The 23,763-nt window shown below is 45.4% G+C and overlaps 1 protein-coding gene across 1 annotated transcript in view; it reads left to right on the top strand.

The window, feature by feature from the left end:
* The window catches only part of cacna1db (calcium channel, voltage-dependent, L type, alpha 1D subunit, b), a gene marked incomplete at its 3' end in the record, with an annotated part of 67,229 nt that overhangs the window by 35,017 nt on the left and 8,449 nt on the right, over positions 1–23,763 (top strand). The window contains exons 19-38 of the mRNA XM_080732637.1: positions 129–188; positions 9,198–9,304; positions 9,928–10,015; positions 10,281–10,388; positions 10,660–10,712; positions 11,142–11,288; positions 11,404–11,605; positions 12,611–12,769; positions 13,384–13,494; positions 13,916–13,993; positions 14,681–14,764; positions 15,650–15,691; positions 17,073–17,201; positions 17,600–17,665; positions 17,971–18,062; positions 18,604–18,763; positions 18,996–19,123; positions 19,553–19,649; positions 20,374–20,476; positions 20,696–20,797. Of these exons, the coding sequence (XP_080588763.1) occupies positions 129–188; positions 9,198–9,304; positions 9,928–10,015; positions 10,281–10,388; positions 10,660–10,712; positions 11,142–11,288; positions 11,404–11,605; positions 12,611–12,769; positions 13,384–13,494; positions 13,916–13,993; positions 14,681–14,764; positions 15,650–15,691; positions 17,073–17,201; positions 17,600–17,665; positions 17,971–18,062; positions 18,604–18,763; positions 18,996–19,123; positions 19,553–19,649; positions 20,374–20,476; positions 20,696–20,797 (2,116 nt within the window). The remainder of the gene's footprint in view (positions 1–128; positions 189–9,197; positions 9,305–9,927; positions 10,016–10,280; positions 10,389–10,659; positions 10,713–11,141; positions 11,289–11,403; positions 11,606–12,610; positions 12,770–13,383; positions 13,495–13,915; positions 13,994–14,680; positions 14,765–15,649; positions 15,692–17,072; positions 17,202–17,599; positions 17,666–17,970; positions 18,063–18,603; positions 18,764–18,995; positions 19,124–19,552; positions 19,650–20,373; positions 20,477–20,695; positions 20,798–23,763) is intronic.

The raw sequence follows: 23,763 nt of genomic DNA, 5'->3' as shown, positions 1-23,763 counted from the left end.
GGTAGTTATGGTCATGGGTTCATCAGGGTTTTATTACTACTATTGCCAAAAGCAAAACAAATTGATAAGACAAACTAAATGTTGCTGTGATTGTCTGATGACTTGAACTTGTGCATTGCCTCTTGCAGATTCTTGGTTATTTTGACTATGCATTCACCGCAATCTTTACTGTTGAGATCCTGTTGAAGGTAAATGACCACTGTGTGTTATGTCGTGCTATCTAGTCCTCTAGTAACCCTTTGTACACTTGTTTCATTCTGATTACCTCCCCAGATCCTAGGCTATGCAGACTATGTCTTCACTAGTATGTTTACATTTGAGATCCTCGTTAAGGTAAACAAATAAGTGAAACTGTCACGTTTCTACTGCGGCAACGACCCGCCACTTCCAAGCTTGCTGCACTCGGCCTCCCTCCCATCATTTTTGCTGTTTTTTTGTCGGGGGGTTTTGTCATTATTGCTTTTTGTTGAAATAGCCGCCTGTCTGTCTTGTTATCATGATGCCTGTCACCAACTTGGGGACGTACTGTACATTGTTCATTATCATACCTTCAGGATGACCCCCCTATGGGACAACGCCGTCTCGCGTTGCAACAGAGTAAACTCATGCACTCCCGTACGACGATTCGTCGGTAGGGCTGTCACTCAAATCGGGGGCACCGCCCCGAGTGTATAAAAGCCAGCCCATGTAACATGGCGTCCTCTTTTTGCTTCTCTCATCGCGACAGAACGAACTCAGCCATTCCGGTTAAAATTCTACAATCTACAGCCTTCGGCGGCGTCTAGGAAGACGCCCACGGGTATTATCGGAAAGTTTCCCGTACGTCTAACTTCACAGTTTGTTTCCAGTTCCAGTTCGACGGGGTTTACGTACCTTTCTTCGAAAGTTCTTCGCTCCACCGATCCCTCAGGCCTTCATCGTCCGTGAGTTGTTTGTAGCGCTAGCTGTTAGCCTCTTAGCTCTCCACCACGATGTCTGCTAACGAACGCCCTTCTCTTAGCAAGCTGCTAGCTAGCGTTCCCAAGTCCTGTGGGGTCCGTGAATGTAACAACATTATCGCAGGCGACGACCGTCACCCCTTCTGTATTGCCTGCTTGGGTGTGGCGCACGCTATCGGTGCCCTGGCTCCGCCGTCCCGGGCCCCGGGTGTCTCTTGTCCGGCCTGCCTGACCTACGACGCGGCCACGCTGAGAGGCCGCTTCGACCTGGCTTCGGCTAGCGCTGGTTCCTTCTCGGCGCTATCCGGCGGCGCCCAACCAGATCCTCCTGCTCCGGGGCCTAGCGGCACTGGACGCCCCCACGCTGTTCCCCGGACCGGGGTGCAGCCTGCAGCCGTTCCGCCTGGCGGCGACACCAACGGTCCTGGTGCTCGCCCCTCTGCCACTGCTCCAGGTAACCAGGCCCCGGTTCCCACTCTCTCGCCCACGGGTTCGGCTGCCGCCGTTCCACGTAAGAGAGCCTGTTTTCCCACCACAGCTGCTCCCATGCCGGGAGTGGCTGGCTCTTTGGTGGCTAGATCCCTGTCCTTCGATGACCTTCAACAGGGCGGTTCTCCTCTCCTCCACTCGGCGGAGGCCACAGCTTCCTCCGGGCGGGCGAATTCCGAGCGTTCTTACCACGCAAGCGACGGCGAAGCCCACGATGGCGACTCGCTTGAGGAACAGAGGATGAGCGGCGAGGAATTCGACGAGGAGGATGACCAGGAAGAAGGTGAGGATCTCTCCTCCTTCCAACAACCTTCCAGCCAGACGGAGGATACGGTTATGGTGAGCCCTCAAGCCGAGGGCACAACCCCCTCCCCCGCTGTAAACGCCTCCCTTCCCTCCACCATGCCGGCGGAGGGTGAGAGTGGGGCGGCCCCTAGTGGTGAATCTTTCAACTTTGATGAGCTGACTATCTTTGAGCGTGCTGCTGTGAGATGTGCCATCGAGGTGCCCATCGCTGCCAATCCTGTCGGGCAGGAGGGGGAGATTAGGGTCCTTGGCCAGGACCCCACTCCCGCCCCCCCCCCACGCATGTCCAAACTACCTGTGGTTCCGGGCTTCCAGAGTGCCCTCCACTCAACATGGACCGACCACAAGGATCCTAAAAAGTTGGACTTTCTGATCGACTGTGTCGATGCAGAGAAGATTGGCATCCCTTTATGCCCCAACATGGATGGCCTGCTGGCCCAATCATTCATGGGCAGCATCAAGCCTGATCTCCGCAAGAGTGGGCCCAACGGCAGACCCCCTTTCAACCTGGGCACTGTTAAAAAGCCCCCGGGATTTGCCATCTCGGAGGACGAAGCCCACTCTGCCAAAACTAGGAATTCATACAGGTGCGCTGCACTCGCCGCACGCGACCTGAATGCGAACCAGATGCTCCTCACTTCCGCCAAGCTCCTCGTCGAAGGCCTCGACGGGGTGCCCGCTGAGACAGCTGCGGAGCTGCAAAAGACCTTTAAGATGATGATTGACGTGAACGTCCACGCCATCAAATGGATGGGTCACGGGATGGACTACGCCATCCAGTCAGAGCGAGCTAGGTGGCTCGATAAAGTGGAGCTAGTTGGCTCCGCCGAGGGTGAAACCAACAAGGTCATGCAGGCCTTGCCTGGGCACCCCACCACCCTCATGGGTGGCGGGTTGGAGCTCCTCAAGGGTACAGTGGAGTCTAGGAAGACCACCCGGGAAATCCTAGAGGCCACAACGGAGCCCAAACAGGAAAAGGAGGACCGTGGGCGTGCCTCCCGCGGCCGCCAGCCTGACAGAGGCCGTTCTACCTCAGCCAGGGCCAAGACCTACAACCCCCCCCCTCCCAGAACCCCCTCCTACTCAGGCGGGTCTAAACCCCGCAGTAAGGTGGTAGTGCCCAACCGGGAGGACAGCCGCCCTCCCCACAAGGACACCAGGGCCCCTCCTTCCTCCTCCTTCAGGGCCCGTGGGAAGGGGAAGCGCAAATGACATTGGACTGTTTCAGGGGTCTCTGACTGCACAGAGCCCCCCTCCCCCCAAGCGCACTTGTTTAAATCCTTTAACCCAAGCAGGGAAAGTGAATATGTTGCCGCTTTTGTGTCCAATGTGTGGAATAAAGAATTGTGTGAAGAAACAATGTGTGTTCCTTCCTCCTCCTCTTACACTAGCACAGACGACGCCATTTTGCATGCAGCCAGTCAGTGTAATGACACCCATGCAGGGTTCTCTAGTCACTCACAATACAGTAGATTTTCCAGTCTGGCAGACAGGTTACAATCAAGAAGTGTTTCTGACATGCAAAAGGTTCCCACCAATGTTAACGGTCAATTACAGTGGTCAGGTTTCTCCTCTGTGCAATATCTCTCTGTCTCCACTGAGCGGCACTACCGTGCCAGGTTTAGTTCAGGACAGGAGTTTTATGTCAACCAACGTGAAGGAGACAGCGTCGGGCACGGTGAGTTTGGGTTTGAGTCGGCCTCGTTTTCCGCGCAGGAAACTAATAAAGGCCTCAGAACAGGGAGTGAGCGTAGATCTTTTTCCCCGCACCGGGAAAAGTGTATGTTTTGTAACGAGCCATGCCTCACAGGCTGCACGTTCTGTTCTTCCTGTTCACCCACCGATCAACGTGTTGACGTCACGCCCGTCGGCGCGGCCGTCACCGGATACGGAAGTGCGCTTCCCGGATACGGATGCGCTAATCCCCGACGTGTCTTCTCCCCCGCACAACCGACGGGTTTCTCCCCCGTTCCAAAACACGTTGGCACGCTGTTTGGAACAATGGAGACTATGCAATCCAAATCACTGGGTGCTACGTACGGTGACAAGGGGCTACAGACTGCAATTCGCGGACCAACCCCCGCTATCCAGCAGAGTAGTTTACACTCGAGCCCGCGGCTTGAAAGCAGATGCTCTGAGGGAGGAAATAAGCTCGTTATTGCGCAAGGGCGCGATAGTGGAGCTCTCACGGGACCAGAGCCGTTTGGGCTTTTGGAGCCGTTATTTCCTGGTTCAAAAGAAAGGGGGCGGCCTGCGTCCTATTCTGGACTTGAGGTGTCTGAACGTTCACCTAAAAAAGTTCAAATTCAAAATGCTGACGTCACAGGCCCTGTTGAATTCAATGAGACAGGAGGATTTCCACTGCTCTGTGGACCTGAGGGATGCTTATCAGCACATTCAGATTTATCCTCCTCACAGGAAGTTCCTGCGGTTCGCTTTCGAGGGTCGCCTGTACGAATACACAGTGCTCCCATTCGGTCTGTCTCTGAGCCCTCGGGTTTTTGTGAAAGTGACCGAAGCGGCCATTGCTCCACTGAGGCAGCGGGGAATCAGACTCGCAAACTACATCGACGATTGGTTAATTTCGTCGGGGTCCAGCCTGGAGGCGTCGCTCCACACCCAGACAGTGTTAGCTCATCTGACGGCGCTGGGCTTCAACATCAATTTCGAAAAAAGTATGTTGATTCCGGCCCAACAAATTTCCTTTATAGGGATTTTGTTGGACTCGACCGATCTGTCCGCCCGTCTCTCTCAGGAGAGGGTGGACAGGTTTTTGGCGTGCCTGAACTCCTTCCAGTTGGACCAGGTGGTCCTATACAGGGAGTGTATGAAGTTATCAGGTCTGATGGCATCAGCTGTTCAACTTCTACGTTTAGGCAGGTTTCATATGAGACCTTTTCAGCGTTGGGCGCTTTCTCTCAGGATTCCTTCTCGTCAAGCGTACAAGAAGGTGGTGGTCTCCCAGACCTGCATGGACACGCTGGTCCCGTGGCGGGACATAGCGTTCCTGACGAGCGGGGTTACGATGGGCGGGGTGGTGTCACACAAGGTGGTCACGACCGACGCCAGTCGTTTAGGATGGGGAGCCGTCCACGAGGGTCGCTCGGCGCGGGGTCTTTGGACCCCGGCGATGCTCAAGCATCATATCAATTTCTTGGAATTAATGGCGGTCTTCTTGGCGCTCAAGAAGTTCGAGCCCCTGATTCTGGGTTGCCATGTCCTGGTCAGAACGGACAACACGACGGCCTTGTATTATATCAACAAACAAGGCGGTCTGTCATCGCGTCCACTAGACCAGCTGGCTCGCAGGATGACTCTCTGGTGCGAGCGGCGCCTGAGGTCCATCAGGGCTTCCCACGTCCCAGGTCTCCAGAACGGCGGCGCCGATCTGTTATCCAGGAGGGAGCCTCGTTACGAAGACTGGTCCCTGCACCCGTCGGTGGTGAGACAGATCTTCGGCAGGTTCGGTCAACCGATGGTCGACCTGTTTGCGTCCCAGGAGAACGCGAAGTGCCCTCTTTACTTTGCAGTGAAGGGGCCCTCCCCTTTGGGAGTGGACGCGTTCGCGAACGTTTGGCCGAAGGGCCTGCTTTATGCGTTTCCACCTCTGGAATTGATTCTTCCCACGTTGGAGAGGGTCAGGAGGTTCGGCCTGGAGGTGCTTCTGATAGCACCGTTCAGGGGAACATGGAGGTCCTTGATCACCCCGCTCCTCTACAAACCAGCGTGGCAGCTCCCTCAGCTCAGGGATCTGCTCCGCCAGGCAGGGGACGAGATCTTCCATCCCGACCCCCAAGGTCTAAATCTTTGGGTTTGGCCCGTGAGAGGGAGAATCTGCTAGCTGCTGGGTTTTCTCCAGCAGTGGTGGCTACGATTCAGAGTGCTAAGGCGCCCTCTACGAGGGCGTCTTATGAGGGGAAATGGAATGCATTTGAGGACTGGTGTGGACTTCGGAACCCACCTTTGGTAGCTCATGTAGCGTCTGTTCAAGACATTACTGAGTTCTTACAAGACCGCTTGGACCGTGGTCTGGCGTTCTCGACATTAAGGGGTTATTTGGCGGCTATTGATGCCTGTCACCTGGGGGTGTCTGGCAAAGGCCCGTCTAAAGTCCCTGAGGTCATTAAGTTCATGCACGGTGTGGACCGTTTAAGACCTGTGACTAGATCTTTGTTCCCTGCGTGGGACCTGCAGGTGGTTTTGGAGGGCCTGTGTCGGGCTCCATTTGAACCTCTGGAGAAGGTTTCTTTGTCACATTTAAGTCTCAAGACTGCTCTTTTGCTTGCCTTGTCTACGGCAAAAAGGGTGAGCGACCTTCAGGCTCTCTCGGTGAGTCCTGAATGTATGAGGTTCCTTAATGAGGATTCTAAGGTTCTTCTTAAACCGCATTTGCAGTTTATTCCCAAGAACCAGGTGGTTCCTAAGGAGCCGGTTGTCTTAACGGCTTTTCACCCTCCTCCGTTTGCCTCGGAGGAGGACAGACGTCTCCACTGTCTTTGTCCGGTTAGGGCCTTGAAGGCCTACTGTGACAGGACTGCGGGCTGCAGGTCTACGTCCCAGCTTTTCGTGGTTATGGGCAACGCCCGTCAACGAAAAGCGGTGTCCAAACCCACCTTGTCTAGGTGGATTGTGGACGCTATCAGGTTGGCTTATACTAGTGCGGGTTCGGTAGTGCCGGAGGCACTCAAGGCCCATAGCACTAGGGGTGTGTCGACCTCTTGGGCTTTGACCAAAGGTGTCTCCATTATGGAGATTTGTACGGCGGCGAATTGGTCTTCGCCTTCTACCTTTGCGGCTTACTACCACCTGGAGGTGGCGCCATCTGCGTTGGCGCATTCAGTGCTAGGTGCGGCTGCCCCTTCTACGGTGTGAAGGGGTGGTTTTTTCTTCCTCCCCTGGGTTCAGCATGCCGCTGCCATGGGGGTATTGGGGGACCCTGGATTCCCTTATATTTACTGTGTTCTTATAAGGCAGACCTTTTGTCTGTTATTAGTGAATAAGGCAGATTTCGGTCTGTCAGGGTCTCTCTCTTTCTCTCTCTCTGACACCCAGGCCCGGTGGGTCTGGGACCTCCCGGTGGAGAGGGGTCACGTCCGTTGCGGACGGTGTCCCCTCGCTGCTGGGGGGTGGGTTGGAGATAGAGTGTCGGTTTATGGCTTCTCGGGGAGTTTATGTGTCCCATAGGGGGGTCATCCTGAAGGTATGATAATGAACGGTTAGGTTCCGTACGGAACCCTTGTTCATTTAATACCGGAGGGATGACCCCCCGGCTTAGGCCCCTCTGTTCGTATGTCGCGATCAGAGAAGCGGTTTTAGAGGACGCCATGTTACATGGGCTGGCTTTTATACACTCGGGGCGGTGCCCCCGATTTGAGTGACAGCCCTACCGACGAATCGTCGTACGGGAGTGCATGAGTTTACTCTGTTGCAACGCGAGACGGCGTTGTCCCATAGGGGGGTCATCCCTCCGGTATTAAATGAACAAGGGTTCCGTACGGAACCTAACCGTTTTCTCTGCCCGTCTCCTCCTGGTTTTGTGTGGTTCTTCAGGACACATAAAACTGTACATTTGGCAGGTGATTCTGCTGTCCCAATCAAAATGTCCCAAAAATAATCATATAATAATAATAACCAGTAAGACTCCCTAATCGGGAGATAAGCGACCGTTGGTCGCTTATCTCCACAAATAGGCCAAAAGTTTGTTTTACCAATTATTACACTCTATGTGAACATTTACATCAACAAATCCCAAGTACAGGGCATCATCTGGGATACAATCCCTTTTATGCCCATATATGGAGATCCCTAACATAATCCCTTTCATGCCCATATATGGAGATCCCTAACAGAATCCCTTTTATGCCCATATATGGAGATCCCTAACAGCATCCCTTTTATGCCCATATATGGAGATCACTAACAGCTAACAGAATCCCTTTTATGCCCATATATGGAGATCCCTAACAGAATCCCTTTTATGCCCATATATGGAGATCCCTAACAGAATCCCTTTTATGCCCATATATGGAGATCCCTAACAGAATCCCTTTTATGCCCAGTTGGTTGCTAGGGTAAAAAAACATGGTTGCTATGGTAAACAGTTGGTTGCTAGGGTAAACAGTTGGTTGCTAGGGTAAAACCATGGTTGCTAAGGTGGTTGCTAACGTACACTAACAGACCAGCAACAACAGACTGTTGCCACAGCAACGTACACAAAGGTTTGTGTACACATGTGGTGTGATGTCATACTGAAGATATATGACATCACACCGTACACAAACAAAGGTGTGACGTGTGACGGACGGACGGACGGACAGACGGACGGACGGACGGACGGACGGCCGGTGGAGGTTTTCATAGTAAACTGCTCCCTGACGGTCGCAATAAATGCGTAATAATACATGTATTATTAATAATAATAAATAATAGCTATTATTATTATACAAATAAAGATTACAGTCAATAACAACATTGACATCTTTCTATATGTAGCAACAGCAAAATACTTAAAGAATCTTCACTAACATGGACACAACATTGCAACCCCTTTTTCATATTTCCTGGACTATGGAAAGAAGACCTTTTTCCCCACTCCTCTTTGTTTTTCTATCCCCTGTGTGAGCTGCAAGATCACACCCTGAATGCACAACTCTGTGTTTGATGTGTGCACCTTGGTGGAATGTACTCATTGAAACTGGAGCCAGCACCTTCAAAAAGCAAGAATCGGTTTTATTTCTGTACTGTACTGTATATCCATCTCCCTTCTCTCTGTCCTTCACTCATTGCACAGTCATATACTGGACTGCCCATCTGAACAAACGCATCGCATGTTTTAAGGCTTATGCCTAAGCTTTGATCAGCTGGAGATTATAGACATGGATTCATGGAAAGTGTTTATAATAGGGTTTCCCAGCTTAATCGGTGCAAGAAAATTGTGGAATAGATCCGGGATAATGTGTCCTGTTGTCTGAACATTTTCTTCCCATCTATTATTGTCTATATATTGCTTGTAAGCATGCACGCGTGGATACGCACAGTACACTGCATGTGTCGGACTGTGTGGACTGTAGCAGTACTGCATTATTCAGCTGGAGTTTGTCAAGGTGTCTATGAGTGCTTTATACATACGTCTGGTATTCATTGCATTCTTTTCAAGTTTATTTTCTATAGAAAAGTATATGTTTACAAATTGCAGACGTATTGCAATCATATATAGCGTATCACGGAGAACACACCACTGTATGCAATGTTTGAAATCTAATGTTTGTCTGATGTCCGATGGATTTGAGATGGAATTAGTGGTATTCCACAGTGGCATGTATTCTTCATACATTTATAATGCCGTTGGCATCACTTTCAAAATCTAATATTGATAACATTTTATTTACTTTTTACATTACTGCTAATGTATTTTATTTATTTATTCGTGTCCGTGATGTCCTTTGTCCTCTGCCCTCTGCTCAGATGACAGCGTTTGGGGCATTCCTCCATAAAGGGGCGTTCTGCAGAAACTACTTCAACCTCTTAGATCTGCTGGTTGTTGGAGTGTCTCTAGTCTCCTTTGGCATTCAGTATGTATCTGTCAATTAATCAGTGAGTCAGTCATTGCACGTTGTCACTGTCGAGCAGAAACCTTGCGGGCCTATGACAAATCCATCACCTTTCAGGAAATACTATTAGAATTACAATTTGAGCAATTAGCAGACAAACTTTTCCAGAGTGACTTACTGTAGAAGTGCGACATCAGAGTAAGTAGTGTAAGCATGAACCTGTGCAGGGAAGCATTAACCTTCCAATGGATCCAATGGAGTTCTTATTTAGTTACAAGCTCTTGTTAATACACATTGGTAAAATATGTATACCGTAAAACCCACAGACAGACCGAATCACTATCAACCTGTCCATATAATGGACATATTAACGCGGAAAATATTTGCATGACATTGCCATACTGCGTGATGACCAATAGAGTTGAAAAAGATAACATAAAAAGATGGAATATGGAGACGCAAGGTTTCTTCTGCCTGGCAGCAACAATATGAGAATGATTTATTAGTAGAATTCTAAAGTGTAGTGGCATTAAATCACTGTTAGGGTTATGCTTATACACTTTCATCATCATCGTCATCATCATCACTGTGAAGTGCATGGGAATCAGACGAAGCATAGTGTTTGACTGCTGACCTCTCTGCAGATCTTCTGCTATCTCAGTGGTGAAGATCCTGCGTGTTCTGCGAGTGCTTCGTCCGCTCAGGGCCATCAATAGAGCCAAGGGACTCAAGGTAAGTGCAGGATGAAACCTGAGGGGTTTGACTTGCATTGGTGTCGAGTGAAACGCCTTAAGACATTGAAATACTTACATGATCTTTTTTTATGTGCTAAGAAAATAAGAGTAGCAACCAATACTTTGATTTAATGACGTGTGTGTGCGCATGTGTTGTTTAGCGTACCACCATTGTGCATTATCACATCCTCTCCTTTATAGCATCCTTTCCCACTAACTGTGTGACGTGACAATAAAGTTTGATTGATTGATTGTATTTTCAGCACGTGGTCCAGTGTGTGTTTGTGGCCATCAGAACTATTGGCAACATTATGATTGTCACCACGCTGCTACAGTTCATGTTCGCCTGCATCGGAGTGCAGCTCTTTAAGGTAATGTACAGGTGGAGGTGGTGGGGTGAGGGCTTGCTGGAAGAGTATAATGTGGGACAGTGTTTGTTACATGTGTGCCTTGAGATTTTGACTTGCCCACATTGATGTTTCTTATAAAGTTTGAAAATCCTCAAGGCAGCGTAAAGACTCTTTACTAAAGAGAGAGGCTGATACCAAAGAAGGGAAAGATTGGAGAGATACACTTAAACAACTATTAGCTCAATATCATAATATAATTTTATATATTTGAGTGTAGCTCTTTCTTTCACAGGGGAAATTTTATCGCTGCACAGATGAGGCCAAATCCAGCCCAATGGAATGCAAGTGAGTAATACTTCAAGAACCATGTCTGGGTTAATCACAGTTATTAAAAAATCTGGATGAAGTATAAGAAAATGCCCGGTGCATACGCCTCAAGTAGTTCCCCACTGTCCGGGTGCTTGACACACTTTGGTCTGTTTACCCAACATGAGCTGTGCAAGAGAACTACACTACTGTAATTGCCCTACGTGCTTCAGCGCGTTATGTTAATAACAATAAGTTGCAATTGTGTAAATGTAAATGATGTACCTGAAAGGGGAAACCGCTGTATCTTAAGCAAGTACAGTATCTAGTTGCTTCGGTGAAATGCTAACATACAGTATATAGTATGCTTTGGAAAAGATTGAAATTCAAGTGGGCCTATACCGTGATTTGCTGATACCAGTTCAGAGTATGGTTGTTGTGTAATGACTACATGCCCTTACCTTGCAGAGGCACCTACATCCTGTACAGCAATGGCGACACAGCTATGCCCATGGTCAAAGAAAGGCTCTGGTTCAACAGTGACTTTAACTTTGACAATGTCCTCATGGCCATGATGGCTCTGTTCACTGTGTCCACCTTTGAAGGATGGCCTTCGTAAGTACCTGTGTCTCTTTCACTTGAGTAAACAAAAGTTAGATCTCTATGGCATAGATAAAAGATTGTCTCCTTGTCCTTTGTGATCTGTGTCTGTGTCTCTATCCATCTACAGTCTGCTGTACAAGGCCATCGACTCCAACAGGGAGGACATGGGTCCCATCTACAACTACCGCGTGGAGATCTCCATTTTCTTCATCATCTACATCATCATCATCGCCTTCTTCATGATGAACATCTTTGTAGGTTTCGTCATCGTCACCTTTCAGGAGCAAGGCGAGAAGGAGTACAAGAACTGTGAGCTGGACAAGAACCAGGTAGAAAGGGCTGGGATGGAGAGTGAACTGTGAGAGGGTAAAAATGGATTCAAATTAACAGTTATATTTGGGTCATTTTCTTTCACTATCAGGGTGAAATGAACACATTTCAATAATATGCATTAAATAGTTATGTTTTAACCCTAATCGTGCCTATCCCGAACAAGTTCGGCTTTATTTCAATCCAATACAATATTTGATTTGCTATTTTACTTACCCTGAGCTGCTTGGACCAACGTGGGTGGTCCTGGCTCGTCCAGCGCTTACCAACGAGAGACGCTAGATGGTCCGACGATTTATTCCATTGAAAATGGTTTAAAATAAAGTTTAGAGCCCCCCCAAAAAAACTCAATCTATACTCTCGGCGGCGCGACGTATTCCAGGGTGCCTATCCCGGACTAGTCCGGGATATTTAATAAAATTAATTAATTAATCGGAGGCCTCAACGAAGCCCCGGTCTAAATTTCCATCCATGGCCCGGGCCCCACTCGGCCATCCACGGGCCGTAATCGCGCAACGCGGCCGCATCGGGCCGCCCACTCCAATAGTAAGTCACATCTTTAGAGAGGGTTTTCTCTGATTTCTGATTTGTGACCAACCAGAACGTTTTCTTTGCGACTAAAATAGCTTTAGATCGGGCTTCTAAAAAATAAAACAGTGAATGGCTAAGTGTTAGCTGACTTCCTCCTCTAGTCCCCCATAGCAGCGGCTGCAGTGAAAACACAAGGCAGTACTGTCTTCTTCTACGGTAGCTAGAGCGAAGGCCTATACAGATATTTCTGGCACTCTAGCGGCCACTTGTGGCCCGGGGCACTGTATGAGTTAAAATGAATATTTAAATATTGTAATAATTTAGAAATCACCAATATTAAAATAATAGATTATTAATAGATTAAATAATGCACAAAAAAGAATTGTATGTGCACACATGTTGTACAGATGTTGTGCAGCTCTTTGGTAAAGCCTAGTTGTTTTTTTAATGTGGATTATTCCTCCCCTCTGTAGCGTCAGTGTGTAGAGTATGCTTTGAAGGCCCGTCCACTGCGTCGTTACATCCCCAAGAACCCCTACCAGTACAAGTTCTGGTATGTGGTCAACTCCACAGGCTTTGAGTACGTCATGTTTGTACTCATCATCCTCAACACCCTCTGTCTGGCCATACAGGTAAGAACCCCTTTTTCTCCCCAAATGTAGTTGTTATGACAATTGATTCCTCCCCACGCACATTTCTGTGTTGTCGAACTTGTCACTGTTGTTGTATCCTACTGACTCACCTGCCAGTGAAGAGCCCCGACCAGGAGGACGTAGAGACTTCATCCTACTCCTCCCGCCCAACACTGCCCGCTGACAGGTGCCACCCCAGCCCATAGGAGTCACATGACAAATTTCACTCTGCCTCCCCACCTGGCTTCCTTGCCCCGAACACTGGCCACTTGTGGGCCACTTGTGTTCACGCAGACGCCCGACAAAGCCAGTTGCACCACGGTAGATTCGAACCCACAACCTCCGTGGTGGTGGGCAGGGACTTTTACCACTGCGCCACCCGAGTGCACAAGAACCCTCCATTCTGTCACATGAAACATGATGCTACTGTAACAAAATATATATTTAGTATTCTTTCTCCCTCTTCATCTGTTCCTCAACCTCTGTTCTCTTCTCCCTATCTCTCTCTTTCCTTCACCCCGTCCCTTTCCCTTCTCTGCCCCTCAAACCTCATCCTCTTCGCATCGCTTATCCTCTCTCTCTCACTCTCTCTCTCTCTCTCTCTCTCTCTCTAGCACTACGGTCAGTCTCAGCTGTTTAACTATGCCATGGACATCCTCAACATGGTCTTCACTGGTGTCTTCACTGTGGAGATGTTCCTGAAACTCATTGCCTTCAAACCCAGGGTAGGCCTCTCTGATTCGCTACCTTCACTTCAATCGGTAAACCAGTGCTTCTAAACTGGTTTCGCGCTGGGACCTAAATGCGGCCTTCAGATCCATGACGCGTTCTGAAAATACATTTTTGGCCGCTGACTGACCCACTAGTTTAGACGCACTGGTCTAATGTTCCGGTCTAATGTTCCACCCAGTCCCTTCTCTTTCACCATAGCAAAGTATCTCCCTTTTTTTTATGTTTTATCCCAAACAATATTACTTTTCTGTGACAGACAGCATGCACCTTTTCCTTTTAACGGTACCCTCACACTCACTATCCTCTTCACGCTCCCCATATACTACCATTCCCCTTTTTACTGGTGTACTTACCTTCTTACCCCTCACCTCACACCCTTCCTGCTGGCTGTGTGTACCTTACCACTGTGAGCAGGGCTATGTTGGGGACCCCTGGAATGTCTTTGATGCCCTGGTGGTGATCGGCAGTGTGGTCGACATCATCCTAAGCCAGGTAGACATGCTGCATGCCCCTCCCCTCCTCCAACTGATGCTACCCACCCTCCTTTCTTCCTTCCCTCCCATCCTAACTTCCTTACTTTGTGCTTTGGTCCTTTCCTTTCCTAGTGGCATGGTATCATTTCAAGGTTGGCTTTGGGTGCAACGTCTGGTCTCCAGGCCATTCTTTTGATTCTATTGGACATTCGCTGCTCGGTCTAATTATAGGAGCAAACCTAATAACGCTATTTGGCTTCTTTTCTCCCTATACTGACTATGAAAAATAGTGGTCAAGGTTTGGGACATTTTTTGTTTATTTTGAAGTACTGCTCCAAAGTCTGTGCTGTCGCATTCTACCAGCCTGTTGGCACTACTGTATGTCAGTGAGCGTAAACTATGATTTACTTATTTTCAACCTCATCAACATGAGGTACAGTAGATATGTTAAGCTACATTTATATTCATAGAATCAAAATTGAGCATATTTCATACAGAAGCTCAGCCTCTTCTAACAGACTCGGTGTCAGTAAGGCTTTGAATGTCAATCTCTCTGATCAACTTTTTCATGTTCTTTTTTCTCTATTGTTCATGCTCTGTCTCTTCTCCACCTCTTCTTCCCTCTCACACGTCTTCCTCGCTCTATTCTCTTCCTTTCTCTTCCTTTTTTCCATGTTGTCCCTTGTGTCTTGGCTGGCGCTTGCAGCACTATTTTGCTGATGCATGGAACACGTTTGATGCCTTAATTGTTGTGGGTAGCGTGGTTGACATTGCCATCACTGAGATCAATGTAAGTAGCCATGGATGTTTTGTGTCTGTCAGTCATGCTTTGCGTGTAATTTATATGCACACTATGCTCTTACATTTCTGATACTGCCCAAAGGCAAGCTCTACCGTGGTGATTTGCTGCATGAATGTTTGATAGACAAGGACCATGCATTTTATGATAATACTTTTTTCAATTAAACTTTTCAGAGCTGATGCACATTTATTTCTGTGGACTTATGAAACATTTGCGTATGGTTTATCAATGTTTTCCCCTAAGTAACATTTTCTGTCACACTCATACTGCAATGTAGAAATACTCTGTTGGGCACAGTCACACCAAAGTATAGCTGCTGACTGATAAACTATTTTTGTGTGCAGCCGACAGTTTTCTGCATCTAGCGGATTCTAAAAATCGCACACCGTGTGTGAAGTGAGCGGTGCTTAGGGATGGGTACCGTTAGGATTTTTATGAGTCCGGTTCCGGTTCTGCTTCCCGGTTCCGGTTCCGGTTCCACCACTGGTCACAATAATTTTACAGGCTAGAATTTCACCATTGTTTCAACAAATGCATCTCACAGAAGTGAGAAGTGGTCATCCTGCTAAGATTTTACAGTCATTGATTTGCAAGAGGGGCTTCATGCTGATGCTTGTATGTTTTAGTGGTACAGTAGGTACATTGTGCTTCTAGAGATTGCTTTCTTTTTCTCCATCATAATTAAAAACAATGATACGATTTCACATTTTAGGTTGCTGAGCAAATCAATAATGGTAATGACATACTGGGCAGTTTATATAAAAACAGCATTCTGTCTTTGTTAATGGTAGGGCTATTGTCGTACACTAGGATATGGTTGGTATTTTTTGTGTGATTTTAACTCAAGATTAATCGTAGGCTTTCGGTTTCAAGTCGGCAGCCATTCCCGTCGTCAAGGCGATAGTGGAACCAGGGGTAAGAAGAAGCCCCTCCCCCCATTGCCGTCATCCAAAGTCACGTCGAGGCCTTGAGATTGAGATCGATTTTCTTTCTTTTCTACTCTCACCTTTTGTTGCTCATGGATATTCGTGGCACACTTGCTTGTTGAAAATATCAAGATGTTTTCATTCAAACTGTCTTGCTTGTTTGTGATGAAATATGAGGCTTGAATGAAAAGGGCGAGATGAGTGTTGAACGTTTCCCAAGGTTGTCTCATTGTTTTTGTCTCATCTTTGCTGTGAATGACAGTCGGAGGCCTTGCTCTGATATGACACTTGTTTGTCGAGAACTTGTTTGTTTTTGGGTTGTACAGCATGAAAGATGTATGGAAAAGACTGTATGAATGTTTGAATCGTACTGTGATGCACTGTTGTACACCTTTTTGTCCCAGTCCCATCTGTTTGTTTCATAATGGTATGATAAAAACTCTGTCATGGCATTTTATACATTTTGTTCACTAGCCTCTATGTCCACCATTTCTGGACTATAAATTCTCATCTGTTGGTCGTTTCCGTCACTCACAGGAGCATGCTCAGTGTGTGGGTTATGTGTGTAATGTAGGTCTGTTGTGTTGTATAACTATAGGCCATTGATGTTTACATGTTCCATTTTACTTTGTTATAGTTGCATGAAGGAAAAGGAATGCAGTTACAGCACAATTATAAAGTACAATATAAACATTATATAGAATGCTTGTATGTATGGATTTACAACTGATTCATGTCAGTTGTGCATGTTAAGTTAAGAGGTTAAAGGTGATTCACCATGCATTTAAAAAGTATTTATGTCATATTGTTTATGTCCCAAAAACGTTTTTCAAAAGGTTTGAGGCTAAATTACCACTCCTGAATAGAGAGCCTCTCTCATTTTTGAATGGCTCTCAGAGCATTTCAGCTGCAGTACCACCAACTGCGCAACTGCGAAAAAATATTTTTTTTGAAACGATATTTTTTTTGAAAAAACATTTTTTTTGAAAAAGATTTCTTTTTTCTTTTTTTTTGTAATTTTTTATGATGACGTCACAATCGGCAGATGACATCACAATCGGCAGCAAATCTGGATAGCCTGTTTCTAGAACCCGTGGGATACTTTTAACCTTCGCCTTCTCAAAACCAGAGAAAGACACAACGGTCAGAAATGGGACTTTGTGGGGATAGAAGGTGCTAGTGGGACCCCAAAAAAAGGTTTTAAAATAGGAAAAGTTAAATTTCATGGTGTATCTCCTTTAAATGATGCATGGATACACAAATACAGATGAATAGAATACATTATATTCTGGAACAATGCACATTACACATGTTCTCTCCTGTCATTCCATGTCTCATCCCTTTTATCATCTAATCTGTCCAAACCTCAGAACACAGAGGACAGTGCTCGAATCTCCATCACCTTCTTCCGTCTGTTCCGAGTGATGCGATTGGTCAAACTGCTGAGCAGGGGGGAGGGCATCAGAACTTTGCTGTGGACCTTCATTAAGTCCTTCCAGGTGAGACAGTCACTCCTTACTGCTTGAGGGAAATTTAAATGAGACAGGTTTGTTAGATATACCGTAATATGAGTGTATAGCGGGAAGCAGTGAGCGCCTCTCAAAGTGGTGCAAATAATGGATGATAACCTGTCAGGTGTGGTAAAGTTGTATCATGAGCCATGTATGCTGGTCGTAAATACAGTGTAAATAAAGTGACTAAATCTGGCTTATATTTCTGTCTTACCTTCAAAATCCCTTCAAAATCCCAGACAAAAAAAATACATTGCTGAATCTGACCCCTAACTTTGTAATTGTCCTAAATGCCGGTAAATGCCGGCTTGATGAATCGGGCCAAATGACAGGCATGAAACCTGTGAAATGTTCTATATGGCACAGTAACTGTTCTTCCCTCTCAGGCTCTTCCCTACGTTGCTCTCCTCATAGCCATGCTGTTCTTCATCTATGCTGTCATCGGGATGCAGGTACCAACTCCCATTTATTCTCTGTCATTAGGGCCCCCCATGAAATGTTTTATTACTATTCTCCTTGTTACCACTAGGGTTGTCCTGTCTGATCTGTCTGTATTTTGATCTCTGTCTGTTATAATACTGACACGCTTAGACAATTCATAGTGCCCTTCTGAGTAATAGCAGCATGATTGTTGTTTTAATTACCTTGTTGTTAGGATTTGTGCTGGTTGATTGAAAGAATTGGTTGGTTTTTAGTTGGGGTGACAAGTTGGTCGGTTGGTTCATACATAAACCGTTGTATATTTTGTATATTTTAGGTGTTTGGGAAGATAGCAATGGTGGACGGAACACAGATTAATCGCAACAACAACTTCCAGACTTTTCCACAAGCTGTACTTATGCTCTTCAGGTTTGTACAGTATGTGTGTATAATGTACAGTATGTATCTGTCAGCATGTACATGTAGGCGTATGCATGTGTGTACCTGTATACACTTGTTGTTTTTTTTTATTTTATTTTTATATGGCTGGCCGTTCCTTCCATTGTACACTATGGTTTCCTTTAATGTCGTTGCATGATGATGTGTTGGGACTGTATATTTGCAAGAAACTGGTGATACAATACTGTATTATAATACAGGGGTTATGACAATATGTGATACTGAAGCAAGGCAATATATTGTCTAAAAGAAATAAATAAATAGGAAAACTGTCTTTGTAAAAAAGTGGGATGTGCATTAGTATTCATCACAGTCTCTGTAGCATCCAACATCATGGCTTTTTGACACAACATTTTGTGAAATATTTATTTGTTTATTTATTTATTTTAATAAGAATTCAATAGTGTTTTTGAGAAGCAATACATCACATTCTACAGAACATAAGATTTTAACATACTCAACATATTTCCTGACACCCTAGCTTGTATGTGGTGTTCTATTCCTATCATAGGTGTGCTACAGGCGAGGCGTGGCAGGAGATAATGCTGGCCTGTCTGCCAGGGAAGCTGTGTGACCCCGAGTCAGACTACAACCCTGGAGAGGAGAAGACGTGTGGCAGTAGCTTTGCCATTATCTACTTCATCAGCTTCTACATGCTCTGTGCTTTCTTGGTATGCTTTCCTGTCAACATACTGTACTGTATAGCATACATGCAGGACTTTGCAAGCCAAAGTGGCAAACGCTCCAGGGTTTGATCCAACCAGACTTAGCAGGGCTGGTGTGAAAGTGCCCTCATTGTGTCATCATCACTTGTCAAATGCAGCTGTTAAGTTGTTTCATTACAGGGTAGAAGAGCATGATTCTTTCAAAGGTATATTCAGATTTATTTTTTGTTTATCTCAGATCATCAACCTGTTTGTCGCCGTCATCATGGACAACTTTGACTATCTCACTCGTGACTGGTCGATTTTGGGGCCTCATCACCTAGACGAGTTTAAAAGGGTTTGGTCAGAATACGACCCCGAAGCTAAGTGAGTGCACTGATTACAAGTCCTTCCTTTTTAAAGAAAATGTACTTAACTCATTTACTGCCCCAACCTGAGATTCCCGAGATATTCCTGTTGGTCCAGGCCGCCACGCCCGAAATTACCAAGATATTCGATTTATTTCATTTAATCGAAAATCACGCTGGTTGCGATCTGCTCTAAAAGTAGCACATCCGGTTTGCACTGGCAAAAGGTTCAAACTGGACATCAAAACCCGATCTCCATTGGCTCCCGTGTTAAATTTTGCAGGAAAACGCCCATTTCTCTGTTTCCTTTACCTGCCTGCCGTCTTCATTGTAAACACTGCTAACTAGTTAGCTTGTATCTCTGGAACTGTATGATGGATTTGAGTGCGGTCTTTTCTCATCGGCCACAAACCGCGGCGGGTGTTTGTTTGTTTCTTCATGATACCAGGGGCAGGATAAAGCACCTGGATGTTGTCACGCTGCTCAGGAGGATCCAACCCCCCCTGGGCTTTGGCAAGCTCTGTCCTCACAGAGTGGCATGCAAGGTGGGCTACAACACCCACACACTCCTGACTGTTAACCTAACTCTGGGAGTCTACAACATTTAACAAATGGAGGACTCTCAGAGTTACAAATGGATAAATTAACGTTGAGGATTTTTACTGGTATGTAAACTATAGTGCATGAAATTAAACTGCTTATGAAGAAGTTCAATATCACACAGAATATGGTATCTATCAAATCGCATCCGTCGTGCGTGATTGTGTGTGCATGTGCGTGTACAATTTGTTTCTGTGTTAGTGTGTGTGACCGTTGGCGTGTGTTTCTTTTTAAGAGGCGAGTGGGTGTGTGTGTGTGGCTGTGCTGTCCTGTTTGTGTTGTAATTAGTTGCAGGTGTTAGATTAGATGCCATGCTATATGGAGACATCTCTACTTACACACAGAGTCACTTGTAGAAGCATCTGGCACCGCCTAAAGATGGGTCATTTAAAAAGTAATACAACTTTCGTAAACAGTTATTTGGTAGAACAATGACAGTTAAACTCTAGTAATAATTACTGGATTTTGATTTATTTTACTCATATGTATAATATATTACTACATTTTTTAAATACTTTTTTACTTTTTATTTTTTTTAAATAAATGCCCTGCTTCATCATACAAGAGTACAAATCTAATCTAAATCTATCTGTAATGTACCATACACCTGTTATTATAATGGTTACCCATGCTTTCCTCCATTGTTTTTTTCTCCTGTATTTCCTGCAGCGTCTGGTGGCAATGAACATGCCCCTGAACAGTGATGGGACGGTCATGTTTAATGCCACACTGTTTGCCCTGGTCCGCACAGCACTCAAAATCAAGACTGAGGGTGAGTTTGAGTACCAGTGAGACATGAGTGTGTGTGTGTGTGTGTGTGTGTGTGTGTGTGTGTGTGTGTGTGTGTGTGTGTGTGTGTGTGTGTGTGTGTGTGTGTGTGTGCACGCACAATTGATTAATAACACTTTTATCCAAAGCATCTTATTATTTATTAATGTATTATTTATATTTAATATTTTTCATTTCCTTTTGCGTTCTGTTTGTCACCAAGGCAACCTGGAACAGGCCAATGAGGAGTTGCGGGTGGTGATTAAGAAGATCTGGAGGAGAACCAGCATGAAGCTGCTAGATCAAGTGGTGCCCCCTGCAGGCGGTCAGTGGTTAACACATATAATTTCCCAAAACATCTCTCTCAGGCTCTCCTTTTCTCTCTTACACTCTGTATGTTTGTGTCTATCTATATGTCTGTCTGTCTGTCTGTATGTATCTTTCTTTCATGTATGTAGTAAGGTTATATTTATTTCTGCACCTCTCTCCCAGGAATGAGTTGAGAACAACGCTTACAAGTGTGTTTACTTTTACATTGCACAAACAGCGACCAACTCCGGGCTACCTTTCTCAATCACTCATCCAAGGGTGGAAGGCTGGCCTTGTCATGTTAACGCTCCTTTGAATTGAAATGAATTGAATCACATAAGGAGGCTGACCACTTACACATGGTATTGGTTTGGCTTCCTATTAGAGATGTAATATATATATATATATATATATATATATATATATATATATATATTTGTCAATATTCAATTGGCCTACCGATTAATTGCATGGTCAAATCAACCGATACCGATATTGCAAAAGAAGTTTCCAGTAGGTAACATTTTTCCAACTTGTAGACTGATGTTGCAATGTGATGATTAATCATAGATCCCTACTTCCTATTGTTGCATTCATGGGGTGAGGTGTGCTGATCATAGTGGGACTTGCTGTGTCATTCTGTTTCACAGTGTTGTGTGCATGCTACGATCATTAGACAAAGTATCGCTTTTTGTCTCTCTCTTTTTGTGTCTGACCTTCCTCCTCCCTTTTGTTTTTCAAAATGTAGTTTTGTTTCTACTGTCTTCAGAATAGCCAATGTAACTTTTTTGTTCAGTATTCTGTCTTGTCTGTAGTGTGCTTTTGGGCTTCTGTGGCCAGCTATCCTGGATTCAACAACTGCATGCCTTTGTATAATTTTCTGTCCATTGTTTCTCTCTCTTCTGCCAAGCTTCTCTGCTCCTCTGCCGTAGAGTGTTCATTTGCTCCTCTTCCTTCTCCTCTTGCCTCTCTGCTGTCCTGAGCGCTCTGAGGCAGTTCTGTTTTAGTTGGGTGGCATGGAACTAGTTACTTCATTCACCTTGATGCTCTGTGCAGAAAAAAATATATAATCATACAAATAAAGATAAAGGAAGGAAGAAAATACTAAACAAGAAATTGACCACTGCAGATACAAATTATATTGAAGATGCATTTTAAAGGAGAAAAGTTTTCTTTTTAATAATGATAAAAGTAGTTACAAAGAGAGGAAAGGTGACAGGCAAACATATTTCTTAGTCTATCATCAAACCAGGAACATGTCTTAGATTATGTTCACACAGTGTTTTTTATTTAAAAAAAAATATTAAAGAAAGAAAAAGCTGTAGTGGATACAGTAAATAGGCTCATAAATCAGATCACATTATGTGCATTTTGTTTCTATAATTAAAACCGTGATCACATTTTGATGTACTCAGCAAAAAAAAAAAAAAAAAGAAAGAAAGAAAAACTAATCAAATTTGAATGAAAAACAGGCAGTGACTGGTAGGGTGGGGAACTATTACTGTGTGAACATTCTTTTTTCTGCACAGAGCCTCTCCTAGTGTCTCTGGCTGTGTTAGGATGCTGTAAATGAATGTGCTAGTTGTATAAAAATGGCTGCCTCCTACTGTAGATTTGTGCACATCAGCCATGAGTAGTGGCTCTCAACTCCAGTCTGGAGACCCAGAACTTACCATAGCATCTAATCAGGGGCTAATTACTGTAAGACCAGGTGAATGCAAATACCTGATAGAAGAGAAGCCTACCTGTAGTCTGGGTCCCTAAAACCTGAGTTCAAAACCACTGCTAACAAGGCATGTGCAAACAAGGTGCATAGAATTATCCCCCTGCTGGGTTGTTTCCAACACACAGATATTTTGCATTGTGTGAGGCAATAACAAACAGAAGGCTTTCTTACTATGCACCTGGCCAGCTCTCTTTTCATTGTTACTTTGACCTTGATTTGGCTCAACTCCAACTGTGTAGAGGCAAAGTGCCAAATAAAAGAGAGAAAAAAGAAAATACAGCATGTGCATTTCTTAGATATCCTGATACAGCCAGTGTTTTAGTCTCTGTAGTATTCCCAGTCTGCTTTTAGCAACTAACAGTCTGAGTGATTCAGATCAAACTACCTGTGCTGCCTCCTTGCATGGCGTGCTGTAGATGTTCTTTCTTAGATGGTCTGTGCTGATTAAATATAGTGCTTGTTTCTATGGGATGGTAGTTTTAAAGCTTAAGGTCACTGCTTTGCCTACCAATGAGTACTAGTGCCTAGCTCCCTGCATGTGCTGATCAGTGTACTGCACCAATTGTCTGCCTTTAAATGTCTGCAGTATGTTTTACTTTACTGTAATGTTTTGTGATCTCATAAGTAGGTGTGGTCAGATGTCGTCGTGGCTGAAAGCATTATTTGGTGAAACTATATGCTACCTTCAATGGCCAGGTCCTTTTATCTGAATGTAGTTTTGCTTCAAAAAACAAAACTATAATTCATGAATTAAGTTCCATTACGATAATGGAATGATTTACTGCCCTCCCCTTAGACGCAACACAAGGTGGAGGGTGGATTATTTCTGGATTTTCGTATGACTATCCTCCAGCTGTTTACCAGCACAAAGCAACCTCTGCGGGTCAGGGGAAATTCCTTCCTTGTCCTGGATTTTGGCCTTGACATTCTCAATGGTGTCACTTGGCTCAACCTTCAGGATGATGGTCTTGCCAGCCAGTGAGGGTTTGACAAATATCTGCATGTTTGAGATGTTTCTATGACAAGTATGAATCTTGTAAATAAAACATGGATACAATTGTAGCCAATAGCCATAAATGATTCAGTCCTGCAGATAAACGCTCAATGCTACTTGTCACATCATGAGATCATTTCTGACATCAGCCATGTTATGCCTAAATATGGAATAACGGTTTTGGGCGCTTCTATGGAACGGAAAAGGCCTGCCTATTAACGGTTGCTGTAGTATTAGATCAAACTTTCTGTCTGGCACCTGT

Source organism: Nannobrachium achirus (assembly GCF_963921795.1).
Source record: "Nannobrachium achirus genome assembly, chromosome: 9".
NCBI classification, from domain to species: Eukaryota; Metazoa; Chordata; class Actinopteri; order Myctophiformes; family Myctophidae; genus Nannobrachium; species Nannobrachium achirus.
The sequence above is the reverse complement of the archived record's forward strand: the minus strand, read 5'-3'. Positions and strand labels throughout refer to the sequence as shown.